This window comes from Triturus cristatus, chromosome 6 (genome assembly GCF_964204655.1).
Source record: "Triturus cristatus chromosome 6, aTriCri1.1, whole genome shotgun sequence".
Taxonomy (NCBI): domain Eukaryota; kingdom Metazoa; phylum Chordata; class Amphibia; order Caudata; family Salamandridae; genus Triturus; species Triturus cristatus.
Genome location: NC_140589.1, coordinates 1,676,413,070 through 1,676,438,588, shown reverse-complemented (window position 1 = coordinate 1,676,438,588; position 25,519 = coordinate 1,676,413,070). Strand labels below are relative to the sequence as shown.

At 45.7% G+C, this 25,519-nt stretch overlaps 1 protein-coding gene across 1 annotated transcript in view; it reads right to left on the bottom strand.

The window, feature by feature from the left end:
• The window catches only part of RCOR3 (REST corepressor 3), a 372,673-nt gene that overhangs the window by 169,638 nt on the left and 177,516 nt on the right, over window positions 1-25,519 (bottom strand). The window contains exon 11 of the mRNA XM_085612842.1: window positions 23,611-23,826. Within this exon, the coding sequence (XP_085468968.1) occupies window positions 23,611-23,826 (216 nt within the window). The remainder of the gene's footprint in view (window positions 1-23,610; window positions 23,827-25,519) is intronic.

Below are 25,519 nucleotides of genomic sequence, written 5' to 3'. Positions count from 1 at the left end.
TGGTTGGGCTGGATGCGTTCAGTGCCGCCTACCTGGATGACATCGCAGTGTTCAGTGCCACCTGGCCTGAACACCTGCGCCACCTCTGGGAAGTGTTGATGGCGCTGCGCCGAGCAGGCCTCACGATCAAGGCAAGCAAGTGCCAGATCGGGCAGGGTTCCGTGGTGTACTTGGGACACCAAGTGGGGAGTGGCAAGGTGGCACCCTTGCAACCCAAAATTGAGACCATCCTGGCTTGGGAACCCCCCAAGACGCAGACCGCAGTGAGGGCCTTCCTGGGGCTCACTGGGTACTACAGGAGGTTTGTCAAGGGCTATGGAACGATCGTTGCCCCCTTGACAGAGCTGACTTCGAAGAAGCAGCCCAGGAACGTGATTTGGACTGACACCTGTCAGAAAGCTTTCGACACCCTGAAGACTGCCATGTGCACGGCGCCCGTGCTCTTGGCCCCTGACTTCTCCAAGGAATTCCTAGTACAGACAGACGCTTCAGAGCATGGTGTAGGGGCTGTTCTCTCACAGATGACTGAGGAGGGCTGGGACCAACCCGTAGCCTTCATCAGTAGGAGGTTACTTCCACGGGAAAGTAGGTGGAGTGCAATTGAGCGAGAAGCATTTGCTGTGGTCTGGGCGCTGAAGAAGCTAAGACCCTACTTGTTTGGGTCTCACTTCCGGGTTCAGACGGACCACAGGCCCCTCAGATGGTTGATGCAAATGAGGGGTGAAAACCCGAAGCTGTTGAGGTGGTCCATCTCCCTACAGGGTATGGACTTTACGGTGGAACACCGTCCTGGTACAGATCACGCCAACGCTGACGGTCTGTCCAGGTATTTCCGCCTTAGTGACGAGGAACCCCCTGGGCAAGGGTAGTTCTCCCCACATTTCAGCTGGAGGGGACACGTGTTAGACCTGGCACCTTGGCGTGAGTTTCCCTTCCACTTTTTGATGGTGTGCCTCGATTGTTTTGCTGGTGTTGTCCGCTCAGGGCACTGCGCCACGGCTAATCCGTGCCGCAGTGCAAGTGCTCCCTAGGTAAAGTGTACCTGTAATTGATGTCCACGATTGGTTTATTGGATTCACTGTCAGTCCCCAGTAAAGTGCACCAGGGGTGCCAGGGCTCGTGAATGCCAATGCTGCTGGTGGGCTTGCAGCGCTGGTTGCGCCACCCACGGAAGCGGCCTTGTAAAGTGTGTCTAGGGCCTGCCACCGCAGACCCTGTGCGCGGTCCGGGACCGTCGCGCTGACTGCGCAAGTGCCCCCACTTGCCAGTCCCTAAACCTTCCCTTACCTACATATTAGCCACCCCTCTGGTAGGCCCAAGGGCAGGGTGCATTGTAGGCATAAGGTAGGACATGCCCTGATGTGTGTGGCATGTCTTAGTAGTGAATTACAGCCATTTTCGTTCTTCACTATTGAAGGCTACCTGCTCTCCATAGGCCAGAATGGGCTGCTGGGATCACGCCAACGCTGTGACCCCAGTGGACTCAGAGAGCATGGTAGAAGTGTCAAGTTTAGTATGCCTGAACTCAGGATGATAAAATACTTCTTGTAGTCAAGTTTATTTTAATATCCTGGGTTTGTAAATACTACTTTTAGAAAGTTAGTATTTACTGACCTGACCATCTCAGTCCGCCTCTGCTGTAGGTGTGTGTGTTCTGCCCAGCAACAGTAAGGAGCAGGGTTGGGGAATCCCCAGAGACAGGTTGGCTGCCAGGTGGTGGGTAGAGAGATTACACCTGGATGGGTGGGAGGAGTACACCTTGACTCTTGAATAGACCTGTGCTCTGCCACCACAAAGCCGGCGCCACCCCCTGTGGGGCGGCTGATGTCTCTGCCCTGCTGCTGAAAGGAAAGAGCAGAGTCACCATAACAAAGTGCTCCAGAACTGGACTGAGCCAGGCCTAGGCCCCCTGGCGCTAAAGAACAAAAGAATCATGGTATAAAAGTAGGAGCCTGGCTCCTAAGAAATCAGAATCCTGTTTACCACAAAGAACCTCTGCCCGACTAGAAGGAGAAGAAGACGCTGGAGGAGCTGGCCTGCTGCTTGCCTTGCTGAGAAAGGAGAGGAAGAGACTTACTGAAAAGACTTTGCTACTTTGTGCTGGAACATTCTCCAAGGGCTTGATCTGAGCTTGCCCCCTGAACTGAACCCCAGGAACAGTGGGTTCTCTGTGCTTCTTGCTCGTCCTCCAATTCGAGCCGTGTGTGCATCCCGCTGGAAAAGAGACTGCGCCCCTCATCGCCCCTCCTAGGGCCGTGACACTCAGAAGCTCGCCTGCCTCCAACCTGTGAGAGCCCCGCTCCGTCCGGAGCCGCTCTCTGTTCCCGGGCCAGGCCGCCTGCATCCCTGTCACCGCCTGCCATTGGAGTGCGCTGAACGTGCTATCACCCCTCCTGCCGGAAGCCGTCCGACGACTGTGATCTACACCGGGTCATCCAGCTGCACTGACCGTGCCCTGCGACCCCGCTTCGCTATCCCCGGACATCTCAGGCCGCGCCGCCCCCGCTGTGGAGACCCGCCGGCACCGCCGTGCTAAAGGGTCGCTGGCCGCGCCTGCCTACGTGCCCACACCTGCTGATTGAGGACCCAAGAACACTTCCCAAGCTGAGAGTCGCACCGACCTGTGCCGACTCTCCACATCACGAAAGAAGTTCCAGTATCGGGCTCGGGGCCCGCAACGCCTTATTTCCCCGTTCGCAGGAACCGATCTCTGTGAGTACTGGAACTACAAGTAAAGAACCTACGAACCAAGAACATTTGCCTGCTGTATAACCTGGTGGCCTAGCGAAAACGTTATTGGTCTTGTGATAAGTCTGTTGAGATATATATACCTTATTTTTACATAAAGAATCGTATTTTTATATATATCCAAGTCTGGTGTCCGTTTCTGGGGGGATTGATGTATTTACTGTGTGTACGATTGTAAGTGCTTAACCAACAACGCCTGAGGAATCGCCTTGGCTGCTCACGCCACGCACCTAGAGGGTGAGCAAGGGTCATTCGCGAGGGGTTATCCTGCGCCCTGACGTGGAGGAGAGGGTTCCTGCTTGACACAAGGGCAACCTTGCGCCAACCAGAGATCCCCGACTCTAACAATATCCAAGTAGTACCTCTCAGGTGGATGATGTGTAGAAAAAGTCCTGGAGGGCCGAAAGGGTAAAATGCGCCTCCGCAGCACTTTGCTAACCAGGCAATAGTGTTTTGTGATTTTGTAAACTGATGCCAACATGGCAGCCTAGCAGATGTCCAAAACAGGCACCATTGTGTGCCTGTGTGGCGGAAGCAGCTCTGGTGAAATGAGTCTGCTGGCCCTCGGATACTTTTTCCTGGCCCCCTTATAAAATATATATACAGAAAGAGTAATCCATCTGGAGATGGTCTATTTCTGAACTGCTTTTCCCTTCTTTGCCCAGGAGAAACCCGCAAAAATCTGATCATCCACAGGTGGTCTTTAGTGCAATCGATGTAGAAACTGACAGGGCTCTTGGGGTCTAGGCGATGGAGTCTTTCTTCCCCTTTAAACGTGTGAAGAGGAGAAATGGCACTTGTAGGGTAAAGGCTGCCCAATGTGGGAAGGCGTCACAATCTTTGTGCTCAATTTGCCTGCAAAGAAGGTGGCTGGACAGAAAGCGCTTGCCGCTTATTCACAGGGTGTGCGGACATGACAAACACTGTTTTTAAGGTGAGCAACCTAAAGAGGACAAGTGCGCATTGGCTCAAATGGGGTACACATCAAAAACATTAGAACAAAATTGAGGTCCCACTGGGGCATCACCAACAGTTTTAGGGGGAGTATACGGACCAGCCCTTTTTAAAAACGCATCACTACAGGTAACTTAAAGGCAACAGTACAAAGACCGATAAGGACGACAAATAACCTTTAACTGTGCCACAGCAAGGACTTGCAGGGCTAGAGACAAAAAGAAGAGAGGAATATCTGATAGCTGGGCATCCAAGGATTAGATGTGCTGAGAAGGCCACCAAACAAATAACTTCACCCAGCATCCTACATAGATAGTCTTAGTAGAGACACTACTGACTGCTAAAATCACATTCACGATTTCAGGAGGGATATCAAAGGCCATCAGGTGTTGGTGCTTAATCTCCGAGCATGAAGGTCTAAGTTGTGAAGGCTCAGGTGCAGAACGCTGACCTGTTATTGCTACAGGAGGTGCTCCCGAAGAGGCAACCCAATTGGAGGACAGAGGCTTATCACCAGTTCTGGGTACCATACGATCCTGGTGCAATCCATAGCCACTGTGTTGACTTTAGATTGTTCGTTCATGATCTTCTTCAGAACCTTGGGCAGCAGAGGTAGCAGGGGGAAGACTCCAATCCAAGCAAAAGGTGTTTCCGAGGGACAACTGCCTTGAGAACCCCAATGAGCAAAAATGTGAACACCGCACATTCTCAGCCGTGGGGAAAAGATCGAGCCAGGTTTCTCCACACTTTTGGAAGATGCCAAGTGCCTCTGAGTGCAGCCACCATTTGTGATCCTCTAGTTAACGCTGATTGAGCTTGTCCACCCTGGTATTTAAAGATCCTGGCAGGTGTTATAGGAACAGGGAAATGCCCGGACTACTCTGCCAGTAGGCTCTAAGCCTTTGGAACTGGCGCAGGATCCACAACCCCTCCCTGCTCGGATCGTTGCAGTGCCACATGGTGGTGGTGTGCTCTGTGAGAACCTGCCCCTATTCTCCCTTGATGATGGGAGGAAGAGGACGGCTTTTACTGCCAAAAGGATTGCATGCAAGTCCAACAAGTTGCGGTGGAGACAGGTTTTCGTTGAAGATCAGAGTCCTCTGATCTCCACCTCTCTCAGATGACCTCCCAAACCCACCAACGATGGAGCTGTCACAACCGCTAGTTCTGGGTGGAGGAGGGAGGGAGGTGTGCACCATTGCGGGTCTTTGATATTCTCCTCCGACACCTGAATGGAATCTGAGAGGTTACCTTCGTGCTGAGCATACTGAGACTTCAGTTCCTACTGTAGAGGCCAAGAAGCCTCAGAGCAGGGGTTTCCAACTGGTCGATTGCAAGCTATCGGTAGCTCGCCAAGGCCCAGTGAGTAGCTCGCCCTGGTAGTGTCGCAATTTAATAGCCCATTAACATCGTTAAGAGTATTTCAACCTTTTTTTTATGTTGACCTCCCTCACCCAAACCAGCTGCTCAGATTAGCCTGAGTTTAGCTGAGGAGTGGTGGGCGAGCCAAGGAGGATGACGTTGTTCCTCCAGAAGTCTCAGAGCCACCTGCCTTTCACATCCTGACACCGCGCTTTTCATCCTGCGCGTCGAGTGCCGGTGCAGAGCAGCAGGCATGGCAGAGCAAAGCGGCCGGTGCTGGAAAACGTGCAGGTGGTGCAAGCAGTATTAAACTGCCACAGAGACCCGTACCACCTGCCTTTTTCAGCATGCCACCAGGTTGACTGGAGCAGCAGGTAAGCTAAGGAACCCTATGTAGGCCTCATAAGCTCCACTCCCGTAGCGAGCCCCTGTCAGGTCACATGTGAAACCATTAACAAACAAAAAAACGGAGTTAAACGCTGTAGACTATATTTATGGGATGATCTCTCTCCTGTTTAAATTTACTTGATATTTGCACACTGCAACGAAACAGAAAGTGATTTATTTTTCCACTTGAAGGAATAGTTTCAAGAGCTGAAAAATGTTAAATGTAAACAAAATCGTACACATGCAATTCTTCATTTGCAGAGAAACACTTCAATTGCATAAAATAGGCAGTGTATGTGCTCACATTCCCAGGTTTAGCTGAAACGTTATAAAACAGTTTTCATATGGGTGCAACTTTCAAAGGCTCGCATAAATAAAAAATTAGGCATGCTTGCTACCATGTTTGTTTTCAGTCTTATGCCAGATCATTTTTACGGTGAGGCGATGCATGTTAGAATGTCAAAAAGTGTCCACCTGTGGGACGTTGAGGGAAGTTCTGATGCCAGGGGTTGTTACACTTCACATCCATTATGCAAAAAGTGTGTATTGTCAGGGGTGTCACGCTGCACATCCATTTTGTACCAAGTGTCTGTGCTGTCAGGGGGTGTAAAATACTTCTCATATGCATTACCTCTGCCTTACTGGAAGGTCAGAGGCCCCAAGGCACACTCTGCCCCACTGTTATCTTACAACTCAACAACATTACACAGGAGATGGGTAGTGGTCTCTGCTGTCACAACAGATGGCAGGCAAGGTGGGTTACACATGGTGGCGTTTGTCCGGCCAAGTTCACCAAAACAAGCCCATTCTCTGCGGCTAAGGCAGATGGACAAGAACATAAAGAACAAGTTACTTACCTTCGGTAATGCTTTTTCTGGTGGATACAGTATCTGCCTGTGGATTCCTCACCTTGTGAATATCCCCTGCGCCAGCAACATTCGGAAACTTTTGTAGCAGTCCACGCCGATGAGGTCGAAGACGACGTCACAGAGACACGGCTCCGCTCGCGACTCCGCTGACGTCAGTCACCGGCTCCATAAGAAGACCTCGTCGGCGTGATGACGTCAGGTCCGCCCTTTTTTCCGTGCCTTCGAGGCACACGGACGGACTCACAGTAATATATACACAGTACATAATATACAAGCAACACACACAGTGTGGAGAATAATTAGAAAGGCAAAAGAAATAACACAATGCCTTTGACAGTAACAAATACCTTTAGAAACACCATCATATACTGAAGGTATACAAGTGTGGACAACGGGGAGGCGGGTGGGTGTAACGCCCTGAACGTCTCAGGATCGTTTAACAGACACGATAATGAGGACGCAACCACTTGTGAAGGGTTAGTTATTTAATGAAGGCAAAAATAATACAAAGAATAAACAAAAGTTATAGTCACTGGAATCCTCCAGGCTAAGTACGTTACCAGCCCACAGCACGGATGGTCCTAACCGTCCTCTGCATATACGCCGATCCCGGCATATGCCAACAGAGGGCAGAAATGAAATGGCCGACAATGCCAATCGGTAGGCTGTGAGGGGCACGAAGAGTGTTGGGGAGAATCGAGGAGTCAGGGAAACACCCAGCCGGGGTCTCTACCTGAAGGGAGCAGCCGCTCAACCTCTTCCTCAGACTGCACCGGGACGCGGAGTCACCTCCTGGTGATGCGTCACCGATACCCCAATCAAAAGCAAGAAGACTGAACCGAGAGCAGCCGCTCGATCGATCCTGTGGACTTCCGAGTCTGTAACGCGGCAAACACCTCCTGGTGTGCGTTACAGCTGGCAGTCCCTGTATCTCTGGTCGGGCTGGGAGTTACGACTCCAACCAGCAAAAGCGCCACTGCGCTTTGACTCAGCCGAGTCAAAAAGCGAAGCTCAATGGTTGACCGGTAGAGCTTCCGGGTCCTTCACAGGTGACGATGGGGCAAGACACGGCCCAGGGAGTAACGACTCGACCTACCTCCGTTCTTGCCTTACTGGAGCACCACTCCGGAACACTGCTCTTCACGAAGCAGGTACGTCGGTGTAAACACAATATCCGACAGCGTTGTACCTCCCGGTTCCTCCCTTTATAGGGCGTGTTTTCCTTGAGTTATGTAACAGCTCTCCTGTTTACATAAGGGCGTGTTTTCCTTGAGTTATGTAACAGCTCTCCTGTTTACATAAGGGCGTGTTTTCCTTGAGTTATGTAACAGCTCTCCTGTTTACATAACCTCTCAACCGCTAAGCATCCTGGGAGATGTAGTCCGTTTTCGCTGGTTACCGTTTTCCTCCCCTCGCATGACAGGAATTCTTGACAGTGGGTCAGTGAGGAATCCACAGGCAGATACTGTATCCACCAGAAAAAGCGTTACAGAAGGTAAGTAACTTGTTCTTCTGATGGATACATCTGCCAGTGGATTCCTCACCTTGTGAAAAGATTCCCACAGCAGTCCCACTCCCGGAGGAGGGTGTCCAGCCTTCTATACCAGAAAGTCCTGAAGGACGGCACGAGCAAAATGTCCGTCCCTCCTCACCTCGGAATCCAAGCAGTAATGCCATGCGAAAGTGTGAAGGGAGGCCCAAGTTGCTGCCCTACAAATGTCCTCCACAGGAACAACTCTAGACAAAGCAGAAGTGGAAGACTTAGCTCTAGTGGAATGAGCCCTTAAACCCTCTGGAGGTTCCTTACCGGCCAAAGAGTAGCATATCTTGATGCACAAGACAATCCATCTGGAAAGGGTGCGCTTGTGCACCACTCTGCCTTTCCTGCAGCCAACAAAACCCACGAAGAGCTGGTCATCAACTCAACGTCTTTTGTCCTGTCAAGGTAGAAGCTCACCGCCCTCTTAGGGTCCAAGCGGTGAAGTCTCTCCTCCTCTTTGGAAGGGTGAGGGGGAGGATAGAAGGTAGGGAGGGTAATGGACTGCCCCAGATGGAAGGGAGTTACCACTTTAGGCAGAAAAGCAGCCCTGGTCCTGAGTACCATCCTTTCAGCATGAATAGTCAAGAACGGGGGTTTTGAACTCAGAGCTTGAAGCTCACTTACCCTCCTTGCCGAGGTGATTGCAATAAGAAAAACCGTCTTGAAAGACAACTGTCTCAAGGGACACTTGTGTAAGGGCTCGAAGGGAGAACCCATAAGATAAGTTAAGACACGGTTTAAGTCCCATTGAGGCACAATAAAAGGAGTAGGAGGAAACTTGTTTGTAAGGCCTTTCAGAAATCGTAAAACAATAGGCGATTTGAACAAAGACGGCTGATCCGGCAAGCAAAGGAAAGCCGACAAAGCCGATAAGTATCCCTTTACAGTGGCCACTGCAAAGCCTTGCTGAGCAAGAGAAAGGGCAAATTGCAGAATGTCAGATAAACAAGCCCTCAAAGGATCAATTGACTTCTCTCCACACCAGAGCACAAATTTAGACCACCTATAGGAATAGATAGATTTGGTGGAATGACGTCTGGCAGACAAAATTACATCTACCACATCTGGCGGGAGAGAGAAAGAATTCAGGTTGCCCCGTTCAATCTCCAGGCATGAAGGTGTAAGCTCTGGAGGTGGGGGTGCAGAACCTGCCCCTCCGACTGCAAGAGGAGGTCTGCCCTCAGAGGGAGACGGAGCGGAGGGCACGAGGAGAGGTGGAGAAGATCTGTATACCACACCCTTCTTGGCCAATCTGGGGCGATCAATATGACTTGGGCCCGGTCTTGGCGAATCTTCCTCAGAACCTGAGGAATCAAGGGTATGGGAGGAAACGCGTAAAGGAGATGCGAGTCCCATCTCAACTGAAACGCGTCCCCCAACGCTCCCTGCATCGGATACTGGAGCCTGCAGAATGACGGGCAGTGAGCATTCTCGCGAGTGGCAAACAGGTCCACCCGAGGAATTCCCCACGTCCGGAAGACGTAACGAACCACCTCTGGATGGAGCCTCCACTCGTGGTCGGTGGAGAATTGTCGACAGACTGTCTGCACGAACGTTCAGAACCCCAGCCAGATGATTTGCCATCAGACAGATCTGATGGTCCTGAGCCCAGGACCAGAGACGCAGAGCCTCTCTGCAGAGACAAAGAGACCCCACTCCTCCCTGCTTGTTGACATACCACATTGCAGTAGTGTTGTCCGTTAGGACTTGAACCGACTGACCGCGTAGGGAAGGGAGGAAGGCCTTGAGCGCCAAACGTATCGCCCGCAATTCCAGATGGTTGATGTGAAACAACCTTTCCTCTGGAGACCAAAGACCCTTGATCTCCAGATCCCCCAGATGCGCACCCCACCCTAAAGTGGATGCATACGTTATCACTGTGGCTACCGATGGAGGTAGATGGAAGGGCTTTCCTTGAGAAAGATTGCCCTCCACGCTCCACCAAGACAGATCCGCCGCAGCTTCTCTGGAGATCCTCACAGACTCCCTGAGATCTCCTTTGTGTTGATACCACTGCTTGCGGAGACACCACTGGAGCGCCCTCATGTGCCAGCGTGCATGGTTGACCAGCAGAATGAAAGAAGCAAACAGACTGTGCAGGCGAAGGACCTTCAGGACTGGAACGACCGTTCCATTGTAAAAGAAAGGAATCAATTCCTGTATGTCGAGAATCCTTTGAGGAGGTGAGAATGCCCGACACACAGTAGTGTCCAGTACCGCCCCTATGAACAGGTTGCGCTGAGAGGGCACCAGGTGAGATTTGGGCACGTTTATCGAAAAACCCAATTTGTACAACAGCTGAGTTGTAACCTGCCGATGATGAAGCACTTTCTCTGGCGACTCCGCTTTGATCAGCCAGTCGTCCAGATAGGGGAAAACTGAAATCCCCGTAAACCGGAGAGACTTCCTGTGTGACTTCAGGATGGGGATGTGAAAATACGCATCCTGCAAGTCGATCGACACCATCCAGTCCTCCTGATTCAGCGCTTGAAGAACCTGCGCAAGGGTGAGCATCTTAAACTTGTCTTGCTTCAGAGATTCAAGATCCTGAGGTCCAATATCGGACGCAATCTGCCGCCCTTTTTCGGAATCAGAAAATACGGGAGTAGCATCCCTGACCCCGCTCCTGCTCTGGAACCACCTCTATCGCACCTTTCTCTAGTAACTTCAGGACTTCCTCCTGTAGGAGAAGATGTTGGTTCTCTGAGCAAACCCCTTGACAAGGAGGGTAATTTGGAGGGAATTCCCGAAAGGGAAGGGCGTACCCATTTTCTACAAGATCTAGAACCCAAAGGTCTGTAGTAACCGATTCCCAATCTTGTAGAAAATGGGTAAGCCGGCCCCCCACAGGACCAACATGATCCAGAATGGTGAATCTAGGGCTGCTTTGCAGTGGTGGGAGGGGCTGAGGAGGAGGAAGAGGAGGAGAACTGTCGGCCACAAGTGCGACCCCCCCTGATCATAAGGGAGGAGTCACCTACCTCGTGACTACAAAGACTTCTCTGAAGAAAAACAAAGTGCAAACATCCAGGCCCAACACCAAATGGCGATCTATGCTACTGCATATGATCCACAGCTTATATGCCTCAAACACAAGGTTTAATTTGCCCACCACTTAGTTCATAGTTGTAGCTCAGTTCTTACTGTGGATCTCGTTATTCAGTCATTGTGTCAATGGCGGATGTATTCGGCTAAACGTTAACATTTGGTGCTACAATACACACCAGGTAATTCACCAACCCGTGTTCTAAAGTTTACAGCGGCGATAGCAGGTCAGGTGTACTACCGTACCCTGTGTATGGCTTATGGCTTTGACGTTCCTCAATAGGCAGCTGTGAACTTCCAAAGAAAGAATATCATGTGCTTTCCAAAAATTAAAGCAGTTTGATTGCGACTGTTATAATTTGACTGACAGTGGCTGGTGGTTATACCTACTGTGTTCGTTCTGTAGTTCTTCTCCTCGGCAGCGTGACTCTCCACTGGTGACGACTGGCCGTCTCACCGCTGTCTCCTGACTGCATGACGCAGTAGTGCACTCTCCCTTGCCCAATGGACTTGAGTCGGCCGTCCCGGGCTGCTTGGAAATAATTTGCCGGCGAGGCCAATCATTTAGCTCCTGTGCCCCCTAACAGAGCGGGCGGCCAGGTAAGGTCTGAGCATCATCACGCTTTACACATCGTGTTTTTGGTCTTGCTGCATTACTTTTAGGTAACACGGAAGTTAGAAATTTCTGCTTAGCCCAGTGTGTCGCCTGGCTGGTATTTTGCTGCTTCTTTCAGTCTCTGCATCCAGATATATATTACAACCAGTAACATTACACCTACAGCAGTAAAATCTTATGATGGAACCACCATTGGAGTCTTGTGCTTTTCTAAACTCGAAGTGTACTTGCCTGTATACCTGCTTTGAGACCCTTAACATGGTGCTGTATGTGTGGAAATGCACAGTCTTTTCAATTTTTTATGCAAAAGTTTGGAGTGATATTTGGCGCTGCACCCACACGCGTGGTCTGGTTTCTGGCACACATAGCCGTGACCGTTCAGCGCACAGAGACCCTACACTGCTGCACACAGAGGAAAGATATTAGAGGGAGCACTGCTTATGACTGGATGAAAGATTGCCGAAAAACCTCTGCTTCGCCGTTGTCTTGGGCATAAAAAACAGAATCCTCTTGTTCCAATATAACTGCTAATAATGAAGAGCTGGAAAAATGAAGAGAAATCATCAACCAGCAGCCAAAATGATGATAATGCTGGAAGCATTCCAGCTTCAAACCCTCCCAACTGGAAAGGGCCTGCCTGTGAGGAGAAAATGGGAGTGTCCGGTACGCAGGCCGTGCCCTGGTGCATTGACACAGACGCCAACTGAGGGAGACTGGAAAAGCTGGCAACCCTGCCGTGCCCGCGCCAGGAAGAAAACCAGGGATAAAAGGTAGAATGCCTAAAGGCAGCCCTCAGCAAAGATCCTGCCACAGCTGACACGGGGGCAAAAGGCACGAGAAACAGGTGCGCCAAGAACGCAGACATTGGACTGAACCAAGGCCTGTGAACAGGTGTTTGCGCCCACACGAAGGCGCTCTAAGAGAAAATTGCAGCAACAGAAGAATAAACACGGCTTAAAAACACGGCAACAACAATATTATACCAATAAACCTGTAAAGCACATTATAGAAATGTGTAATATTCAGTGGAAAGACATTCCAGCATTTTGATGCGCCCGTTAAAAAGCACCTGTCACCCCAAGCTGCCCGCTTGAATTTAGGGACAACTAAAAGTTGCCTGGAGAATACTAGCGGATGCTGTGCTGTAGGAATTCAGTGCCAGATCCTTGAAGGGGCCTTGTACACAATACAAAGTGATCCGCTGCCTAACAGGGAGCCAGTGAAGTTTCATGATTGACCTGGATGCGAATGGTATTTTGGGATTTTCAAAAGTAATGGCGCTGCGGCATTCTGCAGAATTTGCAGTTTGTTCAAGATGTATTGGTGAGCACGGAGGAAAAGGCTATTGCAGTAATCTAATTTAGCCATGACTAATGAAGTTACCAACGTTTTCTGGAGGTGGACTGAGTCGTAGGGAAGTATTTTTCTAAGAGTTCTGAGCGGGAGAAAAGCTGATGATGTCACTGCATTGACCTGATCACGGTTGCAAAGTTTGTCATTAGTAAGGAATCCAAGATTGCGTGCCTTTCTGACAGGACTCGGTAGGAAGCCCTGAGACCAGCAGGATGGAGTCCAGAAGGAAGAGTGGGCACCAAAAAGAATCACTTTGGTTTTATCCGAATTAAATTTCAAGCAGTTCCTGCCTATCCGAATGTTGACCGCCTGCATACAATTATAGAACTTGGATCCAACAGCTGGCTCTTCATTAATTAAGGAGACCACAATTTGTGTGTCGTCTGCATATGGGCCCAATAAGAAGCCAAAAGATTGTATTAGTTTAGCTAAAGGTGTAATGTAGCGATGAACATTTTTCGGACTGAGCGAGGACCCCTGAGGGACCCCGTACGGAAGAGAATAGGAAGGGGAAACAAGCTCCCTGACCTGCACGTGCAGTTCTCTGTCTGAGTGAAAAGATGTGAGTAGATCTCAAGCCAGACCACAGATGCCTAGTTCAGATAGATGCCCAAATAGCAGCCAGTGACTGACAGTGTCAAAGTCTGCCAAGTAATCAAGCAGTATGAGGTCCGCTCCCCCTCCCTGATCAAGCGACTACCTGATCTACTCGGTGGCCCTGATCAGTGCCGTTTCCGTACTATGACCAAAGCCAAACTGAGTGGCATCCAGCACGTTGTTTGTTTGAATATTTTCTGTAAGTTGAATATCCATGACTTTGTCTGCAAGTTTGGCGGGTAGAGGAAAGCAAGAAATCAGACGATAGCTTTTCGGATCTTTAGGATTCAACGAGGCTTTTTATAATCAAAGGAAGCACAAAAGCATTTTCTATGCAACTGGAAAAAGTCTGGACTGAAACATGTCGTCAAAGATGGTGGTAAATTGAAGGGCAATGTCCTCTGCCACTAGCTTGACTATCCTGGGGGGACAAGGTTTGGCTGGAGATTGTAGATAAGAGTAACTTAGTGACCCTTTCTAAGAGAGGTGAAATAAACTTGTCGAAACTCACTTGTTTGTTCTGAGGCGAATACATCCTGTCACTGTAGGTATAGGTGGAGAAAGTACATTTATTAAATATTGACTCCACTGCTTCCTTAAAAAAGTCACCAATGAATTACAAAAAGATTGGCTTGAAGGACAAGAGTCTTTAGATGGGCCCTTGGTCAACATGGTAACAGTTTGCATTAATTCTTTAAAATTATTTTTTGCTTCTTCTATCTTCATGGTAAAAAAATGTGTCTTTTTCCTTGCTGATAAGAGTGTCGTAGCTAACTAGACAAAGCTTATATTTGATTTCTTCCTCAATATTATAGTTAATCATTCATTTATTTTCATACAGCGCAATAATAAAAAATGATTTGGAGAAACTTATCTTAACTGCGAGCAGGAAGAATAGAGGACTGTTCACTGTCAAGATAGGTGTTATAGACAATGTTGTGTCTTGATTGGTGAAATTACATCAATTAGGATAACACCACAATACTAATCCCAGGGACCTCTACATAGGGCCCCTCTAGTGTGCCAATTTAGTAAATACCAATCAACAACATGTGTCTGTAAACAGGTGATTATGCCTGCATTCAAGTCTAAAAATTGGCAGAAATGGCCTCTGTATCCTTAGCGATGGACACATGTATCTGTGCGCCAATTTGCATAGGATAGGGCCTGTAGTCCAAATGACTATCAGCTTGGACGGTGGGGCGAGATAGAGATTGAAAAATGTCGGGCTCAGGGAGGAACCCTGAGGCACCCCACATGGCAAAATGATGGGCTCAGAACTAAATTGGTTCATAACGACTGTGAACTATCTTTAAGAAAAAAGGCTACAGATTCTAATGCTGAATCAGTGAGCCCCAGATTCTGCAGCTGATTGGCAACCAGGAGTGGACAAATGGTGTCTAAAAGGGGCGGATAGATCTAAAAACCCTGCGTCAACCACAGAACGGATGTTATCAACAGCTGCAAACAAAGCAGTTTCTGTTCCATGGTTGCTTCTAAACCAAATTGAAAAAGATCTAACAATTAACATTCCTCACCTGTGAATTCAGGTGTTCTTCTAAAATTTTATCTAAAAATCAAATGGGAGAGTGGATCACTGGTCCTGGGAGAACCAGGGTATTGCACGGTCAGTACTGAGTACCGTTTAAAAAACCCTCATTCACGTTTAGTAAAGGATCGAGTTAAGCGGTATATCTTGATTCTCCGCTAGTTTGTCATTAACGTGATCGCATAATCATTGGGTTAGTCCAATGCTTCCTCCACCCGGAGGTATTTGCCACTGGTGGTCCCAGTAGTGATCGTAAATAGAGAAAAAGGGTGAGGTGACTAGTGATGAAAAAAAGGTGTTTTTGTTTTAAAAATCTCGTAAAGCCAGTAGATTTCTTTATTGGTACTGGATTCGGGATAGGTTATAAAAAGTTCTTGTGGGTGTGCACTCGTTGGACTTGTTACGGTCTAGTGCACTGTTGTATTCAGTGTCCAAATAGAGGTCGACATGTTTCAGCCCTCATTAGCCCCGAGGGGTCAAGCGGGCTTTCTTCAGGACCTTGTGCAGAGTTAGGTAGCCTAATGTTTAAGGTACCTTTGGGTGTAGGTGCGGGAAGATCAATATTCCTCTCATTGGTCGCACCTTCAGCTTAAAATCTGTTGTTTCAATGTTTGTGAGGGGGGGGGGAAGTAAAGGGGAAAACAACAATACACAAATCATTATGAATCGGTCGACATGGTATTGTATATGCAATCTATAAAATGACAATGCTTTTCACGAGTGGATCTCCCTTAAATTCAGAGAAACGCTCAACATGGCAAAACTTTCGTCCCTCCTTTCTGTAAGATAATGGCCATTCTACAATCCATTTTGTCATACTCACACTCACACTCACATTAATGACAGATCTGCATACATGTTGCCATGAAAACAAGGCGCGTGATTAGCACACCGTGGTGATGGGTTTTCTATTTCAAATCATGTACAATTGCCGAAATACATCGGAGGTCATAGTACGTGCAGAGTCATATGATCGTGGGTTTCAGGAGAAAAAATATATTTGTTTACAGTCATTCAAGTATTGGTACAATACACCTTGAGTTGTCTTATAGTGCTTATCAACACTGATCAAAGGTTCATAGGCGTGGTTAGTCCTGGATAAATACAGCAGATGGATTGCATGATTAGTGATGTTCTCATAACAACGTCACAAAAGACTACGAGCGGTTTACTTTTACAGGGGGAGTACTATGTGGGGTTCGCTGTCAGGTAGCAGTAGAGCTTAAGGTGGAGCGCTATATTGTATTTTATGAGTGGGTGGCAAGAGGACCATTATCCAATATGCGCGTTACTCATTTAGTTAAGAATGAAATAATTACTGAGTGAAGTGGTAAATTTTTGCGCGTTATTAGAGAAAGTTAGAAAAAGTTAAAGTTACCTGGTCTCCTTACTTACAGGTCACCATGAGTACTCTAGGGGGGTCACTTCACGCTCTGGTAGTGGTTAAAAAAGGGAAAGTAGGGTTCAAAGAGGTTATTGTAGTCAAAGAAATACGTTACGGTTTCCTCGTGGTCCGCTCCTCCTTCTGTTACCTATTCGGCGTGGGTCGAGGACCTGTGCTGACTCTGCCTCCTAGGACCCGGTAAAGACACGGGTAGCTCCGTGGTTTGTTCTTTTAAAGTAATGAAAATCAGAGACATAGAGAAAAGGCTACCAATGCGTAGCGTTGCCTTAAAAGGTACGAGTAAGAGGCTACTCGATTGCTATATGTTCAAGATGTGCATTTAGGCGTTATCAATAAAGTTATTCTTTCAATATTAATCGTGAAGAGTATACTGTCATAATTATGTTTCAATATTTACGGTATTGTCTGGTCTTTACCGATTGAAAGAATAAAACTAAAAATAAAGGTGATAAGTGGGAAAAATATAATGAAGTTTGTTGCTGCTTTTTGTTCCCATTAGTTTTTCAATAGTTCATCCAGAGTCACCTCAAAGTTGGTAGGTATTTAACCATCGGTATGTGAAGGATGGGTATATTTCAAACCAAAATGAACCAAGGAGAGGGAAATTCGGGCATGATACTTAAGAATTGTGTATCTTAGTAGTTCCTAGTACTGTTTACTTTCACGTATTTTGGTCACACCTAAGATGAGATTGGTCCGCATTCATAGTGCTCGTGGTACTTATTGAAGGCGTAGTTGTCAGTCTGACTGCTTTCATGGTGCTCGCAGTGATGAGTGGTTGCTGGACTCATGTGTTCTTAAAGCTGAGCCACGGGATATTATCATTCAAACCAAGTTTATATGTTTGGAGACGATACACCCATCTTTGTTCCTTCTCAAATAGTACTTTTTCGGCATTAAAGTTCTTGGAAGGTAAGGTCTCTAGAATCACCCATCGGAGATCATCAACTGTGTGTCCTTTTTCAAGGAAATGGCAACTCATTTTCGTAGTCACTTTTTTGCACTTGATGTTGCTTCTGTGTTCACAGAGTCTTAGTTTGGCTTTTCGGCTCGTCATGCCTATGTATCGTAAATTGCAGGGGCATGTGATCATGTAGATTACGTGGGTGGTGTTGCAGTTGGTGTGTGATCTAATGGTCCATTTTAGATCAGGCAGTAGTTGTAAAGTCTTTGTCGCTGTTGTTAAGTGACAAACTGAGCAAGTGCCGCATGGGAAGTGTCCTGTTATAGGCGAGTTGTTCCATGGCCCTCGTGGGATTCTGTTCATTGGTTTTTCTGGAGGTCTTGTATGGACGAGTAGATCTTTCAGGTTCCTGGTTCTTCTATTTGAGAACCTTGGTTTTGGCCACTTCAGGGATCCAGAAGTAAGGATCTTCCAAATTTTTGTTTATTATTTTCTTGATGTCGTTAGACACCGTGCTGTAAGTGCTCACACAGGTAACTAGGTTGAGTGTTGGTTCTTTCATGGGGGTTTCAAGAAGGGCTTCTCTATGTTGGTTGCTGGCCCTCTTTTGGCATTTTCTGATGGTCTTGGTAGGATAGTCTCTTGTACGGAGTTTATCACTGAGTTCTTTTGCTTGGCTTCTGTAGTCTTGAATGTCACTACAGTTACGTTTTAACCTCAGAAATTGCCCATAAGGAAGGTTCTCTCTCAGTGGGCGTGGATGGAAGCTCTTATATGACAAGAGACTGTTTTTAGCGGTGGGTTTGAAGAATGTCTTTGTGTGTATCCTGTCATCTTTGATGAAAATTGTGACATCTAGAAAATCTAGGCTGTTCGTGCTTGCTGTGTAGGTAAATTTTAACCATTCATCCCTCGTGTTCAGCCATTGGTGGAATTCGGTCAAGGTTTGTCTATCCCCTTCCCATATTAGGAGGACATCGTCGATGTACCGTTTCCAGAAGACGATTTTACTTCGAAAAGGGTTAGAGATGCTGAATATATGGCTAGTCTCAAAATCACTGACATAGAGTCCTGCTACACTGGGCGCGAATGTGCTCCCCATAGATGTACCGGGGCACTGTTTATACATCGTTTTGTTGTATTCAAAATGATTCTCAGTCAATGCTAGTCTGCAGCATTCAAGGACAAAGTGTCTTGGTGTTTTATGTGCCCACTGTTGGTTGAATAGTAATGTCTCTAGGGTCTCCAAAGTTTGTTGTTGAGGCAGACTCGTATACAGACTTTCAACGTCAAGGCCTACTAGTAGCATCTTCTCTTCTGAAAATTGTAAGTTCTTGAGGAGGTTCAATAGATCTTTGGTGTCCTTCAAATAGGTTTCAGTCTTTTGTACTAATGGTTTCAGATAATGGTCAGCAAATTGTGACAATGGTTCTAGGATGGAGCCTATTCCTGAAACGATTGGCCGTCCCGGTGGTGGTCGCGCCTCCTTATGGATTTTGGGGAGGGAATAGAAGTACGGCATCCTGGGCGATTTTGTCAACAGGAAGTCAGCTTCTGATTTCGAGATCCAATTGTTGGTTTCGGCTTCATCGACCATTGATGAAATGATGTTTTGTAAGCGTGCGGTTGGGTCTGTAGTGATCATTTGGTAGAATTTAGTGTCACTTAGTAGATCCATGCATTGTTTGTTATATGCTTCTCTACTCAAAAGTACGATTCCCCCACCTTTGTCAGCTGGTTTGATTATTAGTTCCTCGTTTTGGCGTAAAGTCTCCAATGCCTTTTGTTCAGAGTTTGAGAAGTTAATGAAGGGTTTGTTTGCTGAATCTTTTAGGTTTTCCACTTCCTTCATTATTGCCTGTTCAAAGGCTAGTATTTCTACCGGGACCTGATGGTTCAGAGGGCAGAAGTTCGATTTGCGGCGAAATGTTGTGTCGCAGTTTCTTGGTGGCTCATCTTGATCTTTAAAGAATGCTTTTAGCTTAATTGTTCTGCAGAAGTCCGCCATTTCGCATTGAAGTTTGAATAGATCAAGTGGGGGTGTAGGAACATAACTGAGACCTTTATTTAGAACATTCTCTTGTTCATCCGTGAGTGGGATATCTGTTAGGTTGAAGACGAGGTTGTTGCGTTGGTCCCTGGTTTTGTGCTCGTCATGCTCCTTGTGTGTACCTGACGTTGTTGGTCCGACCAGGTTACTCCTTTCCGCCTTGTTCTGTTGTTCGGCTGGCCTCTCCCTAAAAAAGGCGGCCTATGTGTGTAGCTCTGTCCCATATCTGGTAATGATGGGTTCCCCATAGAAGTGGGTGGGCCTGGGTAGAATGGGTTTGCCCAACCCTGGAGGTTCGGGTTATAAGCGTGGAATGGTATTGGATGTGGTTGTGTACCGAAGTAGGGATTAAACCAATTGTTTGGTCTTCTCCTATTCTGGCGTCTGTACTGACCTCTATTTCTTCTTGGAGTGTAGGATTCGTCACCGCTCCAATCTGATCCATTGGTAGATGAACCTATGCTCGAGTTACTTAAGTTGTCAGTTGTGTCCTCTGGGACTTTATAATCATCCGCACTGTATGGGTGCATTCGTTCCATTGAGAATTTTTTGAGGTCTTTTCCTAGTTTTTGAATTTTGTTCTTGTTTTGTTCTGTGTAATGTAATGAAGGAGGAGCGGACCACGAGGAAACCGTAACGTATTTCTTTGACTACAATAACCTCTTTGAACCCTACTTTCCCTTTTTTAACCACTACCAGAGCGTGAAGTGACCCCCCTAGAGTACTCATGGTGACCTGTAAGTAAGGAGACCAGGTAACTTTAACTTTTTCTAACTTTCTCTAATAACGCGCAAAAATTTACCACTTCACTCAGTAATTATTTCATTCTTAACTAAATGAGTAACGCGCATATTGGATAATGGTCCTCTTGCCACCCACTCATAAAATACAATATAGCGCTCCACCTTAAGCTCTACTGCTACCTGACAGCGAACCCCACATAGTACTCCCCCTGTAAAAGTAAACCGCTCGTAGTCTTTTGTGACGTTGTTATGAGAACATCACTAATCATGCAATCCATCTGCTGTATTTATCCAGGACTAACCACGCCTATGAACCTTTGATCAGTGTTGATAAGCACTATAAGACAACTCAAGGTGTATTGTACCAATACTTGAATGACTGTAAACAAATATATTTTTTCTCCTGAAACCCACGATCATATGACTCTGCACGTACTATGACCTCCGATGTATTTCGGCAATTGTACATGATTTGAAATAGAAAACCCATCACCACGGTGTGCTAATCACGCGCCTTGTTTTCATGGCAACATGTATGCAGATCTGTCATTAATGTGAGTGTGAGTATGACAAAATGGATTGTAGAATGGCCATTATCTTACAGAAAGGAGGGACGAAAGTTTTGCCATGTTGAGCGTTTCTCTGAATTTAAGGGAGATCCACTTGTGAAAAGCATTGTCATTTTATAGATTGCATATACAATACCATGTCGACCAATTCATAATGATTTGTGTATTGTTGTTTTCCCCTTTACTTCCCCCCCCCCCCTCACAAACATTGAAACAACAGATTTTAAGCTGAAGGTGCGACCAATGAGAGGAATATTGATCTTCCCGCACCTACACACAAAGGTACCTTAAACATTAGGCTACCTAACTCTGCACAAGGTCCTGAAGAAAGCCCGCTTGACCCCTCGGGGCTAATGAGGGCTGAAACATGTCGACCTCTATTTGGACACTGAATACAACAGTGCACTAGACCGTAACAAGTCCAACGAGTGCACACCCACAAGAACTTTTTATAACCTATCCCGAATCCAGTACCAATAAAGAAATCTACTGGCTTTACGAGATTTTTAAAACAAAAACACCTTTTTTTCATCACTAGTCACCTCACACTTTTTCTCTATTTACGATCACTACTGGGACCACCAGTGGCAAATACCTCCGGGTGGAGGAAGCATTGGACTAACCCAATGATTATGCGATCACGTTAATGACAAACTAGCGGAGAATCAAGATATACCGCTTAACTCGATCCTTTACTAAACGTGAATGAGGGTTTTTTAAACGGTACTCAGTACTGACCGTGCAATACCCTGGTTCTCCCAGGACCAGTGATCCACTCTCCCATTTGATTTTTAGATATACTGAGATAAGGAAGCTGAGTGGATCTAAGCCTCTTCTTTCTCCCTCCCCTTGATTTTTGAACTTCTAAAATTTTAGACAGAGTAGGCAGTAGAGAAATGGGCCTATAGTTATTCAAGTCCGTAGGGTCCAAGTTAAGTTTTTTAAAAAGAGGCTTAACAGCAGCTTCATGCCACAGTTGTGGATAAGGCCCACGCTAATGGCTTTATTTATAGTAGCTGCAAGATGAGGGGCAACTGTCTTAGCTACCAGCTGTAGGACCATAAGGGGACATGGTTCAAAAGGAGAGCCTGATGTCATACTGATGAGATAAAGCTTCACCTGCTCAGGAGTCAGGCAGGAGAAACTTGAGAGTTCCATTATATGATTGTCCCTAAATTATCTGGACTCTGGTAGGCTATAAACCACCTGAGGGTTCTCATAAGTAGAGTTATAGGAGTCTACATGAAAGGAGTCAAGTTCCCTCTATATATTATAAAATCGTTTGGAAAAAGCTCACCAGATGATAACAAAATTCTTGGGCACCCTCCATACTGGTGGGCGTAGAGAGCAGATTGATAGGATTAAATAGCTCTCCTGAAGAATTGGCTAACTTAAGTTTGTTAGTGCAGAAATAAGCTCTCTCTTCATTAATGGCCGCTTTATATCCTTAGTCTCATATAGCTCTCTCTCCTGCAAATCATATCTTTTTAGCAATGCCCTTTCTTGACACCGACAAGCCTGTCTTACCATTTGAGCTTCTCTGAAAACCATGGGAAAGTTGGCTACGTTCTTCGTATGTGACTTTCCTCGATGGGTGCGACAATGTCAAAGGCTGACCTAGTATTGTATGCTACCATGTGAATAGCATAACTTGTGCTACATACTGATGACACAGCCTATGTTGTCGGTTTTAGAAATGGAAAACTGTTTATCTTCTCTGATTTTAAATAAAAGAAATCAGGAACTGAAACTACAGCAATGCAATATATGCAGCATGAAGGACAAGTACAGCTTTAAGGGAGAACGTGTGCTTCAGGATGGGATTTTCTGTGCCACCTATAGGGGCTCTGGCCATAACAGCAGTGTGTGGTTGCAATCTTTCATCCTTCTGTGGTTGATAAAATGAGTACCAAAAACAGGATTGTTTGTGTATGGGTAAAGGTTTTGTCCTTTGCTTCAAAATATTATGACTCCCTCTCACTTCGCTTCTACCCCTGAGCAAGACACTAGGTCTCATGACATAGTTTGTTTGATTGACTGATGAACCTACGAATAACTCAAAAGAAAACTGGATCAGTGTTGTTTTCTTCAAGGTGCTAGCGAAATAATTTCAGACACTGCAGCCTATTACGTGAAGTTTTTAACGCACTGACAATGTATCATATTTTATACCCAATAAAAAGTATTTTAAAACGAAATGATTACCAATGATTTGGGTAACAGATAAACCTGCTATTGGTATTGCTTTATGAGTATAACTGTGAACGGTAAGGAAAATATACAAAAAGTTTACTATTTAACATTTCTCAGTCATACACACATAAACAGAAATACCCTTTACTACATACCAGAACATCAACCAGTACAGTGGGGCACATTTGCATCCACACAGTGAGGAGAATACTCCAATTTAGCCACCTGTCTTTGGCTGCTATTCATTTGGGGCTGGGGTGAGGGAGGATGGGGTTGTGGTCTTTGTGTGTGTCTACACAGACATACATACTCCCACAGCCTCCAGCAGTCTGTGAATCAGAATATTTCTTCTGCGATAAGAAATCCACCCAAAATCTCTCTAAAGTCCTCAAACTTATCTAGCACTATTCATCATCCCTCTAAAGTGCAATTCATGTTGTCCCAAACCATGCCAATAAAACCATAATATCTAATTTCAAATGAGAATGAAATTGTGGCAGAACTGTAAAATGGGGAGGTTAAACGTCCTTTTCAGCGTATTGATTAGTTTTACAAAGTAATTATCCATTTTATAGTAAACGGAGATCCTAAAGTCCCGGCAGTACTCTTTTACAATTTAACTACTGTTTTTGGTATTCAAGATACTTTTAAAGTGACTACTTTTCTTGGTTCGTGAATTCAACAAGATGAACAACATACAATTCAAAATATGAGTTGAGGAATTACCTGTCGCTTTAATGAGATTAACTCTAAATCCAATTGTCGAAGAATTGTGCTGGCTGCATTTGGGCTACACGAAACAGCTACTACATCCTCCTGAGTCAAAAACATGCCTTTGGGTGGGCGGCATTTAGAACGTTGGTGATGACGATGCTGTAAGCTTTGATATTCCCTTCGACCAAGCCCAATTTTGCTAGTCTGAACACATGGTTCAGTATTGACCTAAAATTGAAGAACACCATAATCAAAGAACCAAACAGCTCATGCAAGGCAAGGCCAAGAAAGGGCAATTTAACTATGATAATATGTTTCCATCAACAATTCCCACTGTCTACTGATTCCGCCTCTAACTAACCTATTGCATGTCCAATCAGTGTCACAGTACATACAAAAAAGTGATTTACAGTAACTTTGAAATACAGTATGTTTCATCTTTGCAAAGTCTCAAGGAAACCTTTTTGTTTTACATTCTTCCAAACTTTCTTCAGCTTCTGGGAAACAATCATAATAGCAACAAGATACTCACCTTTAACTATGAAGCACTCAGTAATGTGGTATATAAAAAGAGGAACAGCAGGCCCTTCCAAATCCACTGGGCTAAACTATAAAACAAAATTATTCACAGAAGGAAAATGTAAAAGGATATTTTTATAGAGTTGATGACCTGAATCTACAGTTCGCCAGCATTATTTATTAATTTCTATGGTCTTCTTCTTTTTAGCATTATTATATAGTGCACCAGGATTCATGGTTCTAGGGCACTGTATATGTAACTCATTTACATTACATGAAGCTCATTAACACATTAATATAACCCATTTTAACTAGAACAGTACAGTAGCACTTCAACACTGATCAGTTAAAACAAAAGCAAAACATTGACCTGTACTTGAAATAACCATATTAGTTTGGAGGAAATTATTGATAGGAACTGGTGGAAGAGATTTGTTCTAAGGTGGTTTTGAAGGTAAGGAGGGTGAGCTTCTTCCTGACAATGGAAGAAGGGAATGGGGAATTCCAAGAAGCAGTGGCACTTTAGTGATGGATTCATGCATACGATAGTAGTTCTGAATTTCAAAACGTCAAGTTGTAGAACACTTTGGCTTTTAAAGCTTCTCAGACCACCAGAAATGGAGAGCTCTGCCATGTAGGAGGATTGTTTTGGTGTATGGAATTGTAAGGCAGGCAGTAGAGTTTGAAGTGAATGCCAACTATGATGAGGACAATATGAAATACCTGGTGATGTGATAACATTTGTTCAAGGTGGTGACCATTCTATTGGCTAATTGGAGGCTGAAGGACTGTCTTTGGAGTTGCAAAAGAAGCCATGTGATAAATAAAAGAACAGAATTTCCAACATCCAGTCCAGAGACAACTAGCATATGTAGCATTGTTTTCAATAGGTCTTGCATTAAGTAACTTATTTTTTTCTTACAGAATAAACGTATACATTTGCCAAACTTGTTTATGAGTGGGAAAGAGTAAGTGACGGATTTCAGGGATTTTTTTTAGTGGTTTAGAACAATGGTGAGAAACCATCAAGTTTTTAACTGTTCGGGAAAAATAAATCAAATCCAAACTGTTCCACTGAGAGTGCATGAAGAGGAGTAACTAAGTTTTCTGGGGTTTTAACATGTATATTCTTCTGATACTCAATTTTGCAATATTTCAAGGCATGTGCTCATAGTGACAATATACTTAGTTGTTGATGTTGTAGATATATTTGAACATCATCTACATACTGTGCTACAGAAATACCTTTGTCCTTGAGGCTCAAATGTAGGGGCTTTATACAATTGCTTACTTTGAGCTGGTGGAGCCCACTGGCACTCATTTTTTAGGCTGTGGCATTTTTCAACATCAGACTTTGACCCCCAAAAAAGAGAGAAAGGCAGAAAAGTGAAAAAGAAAGGGA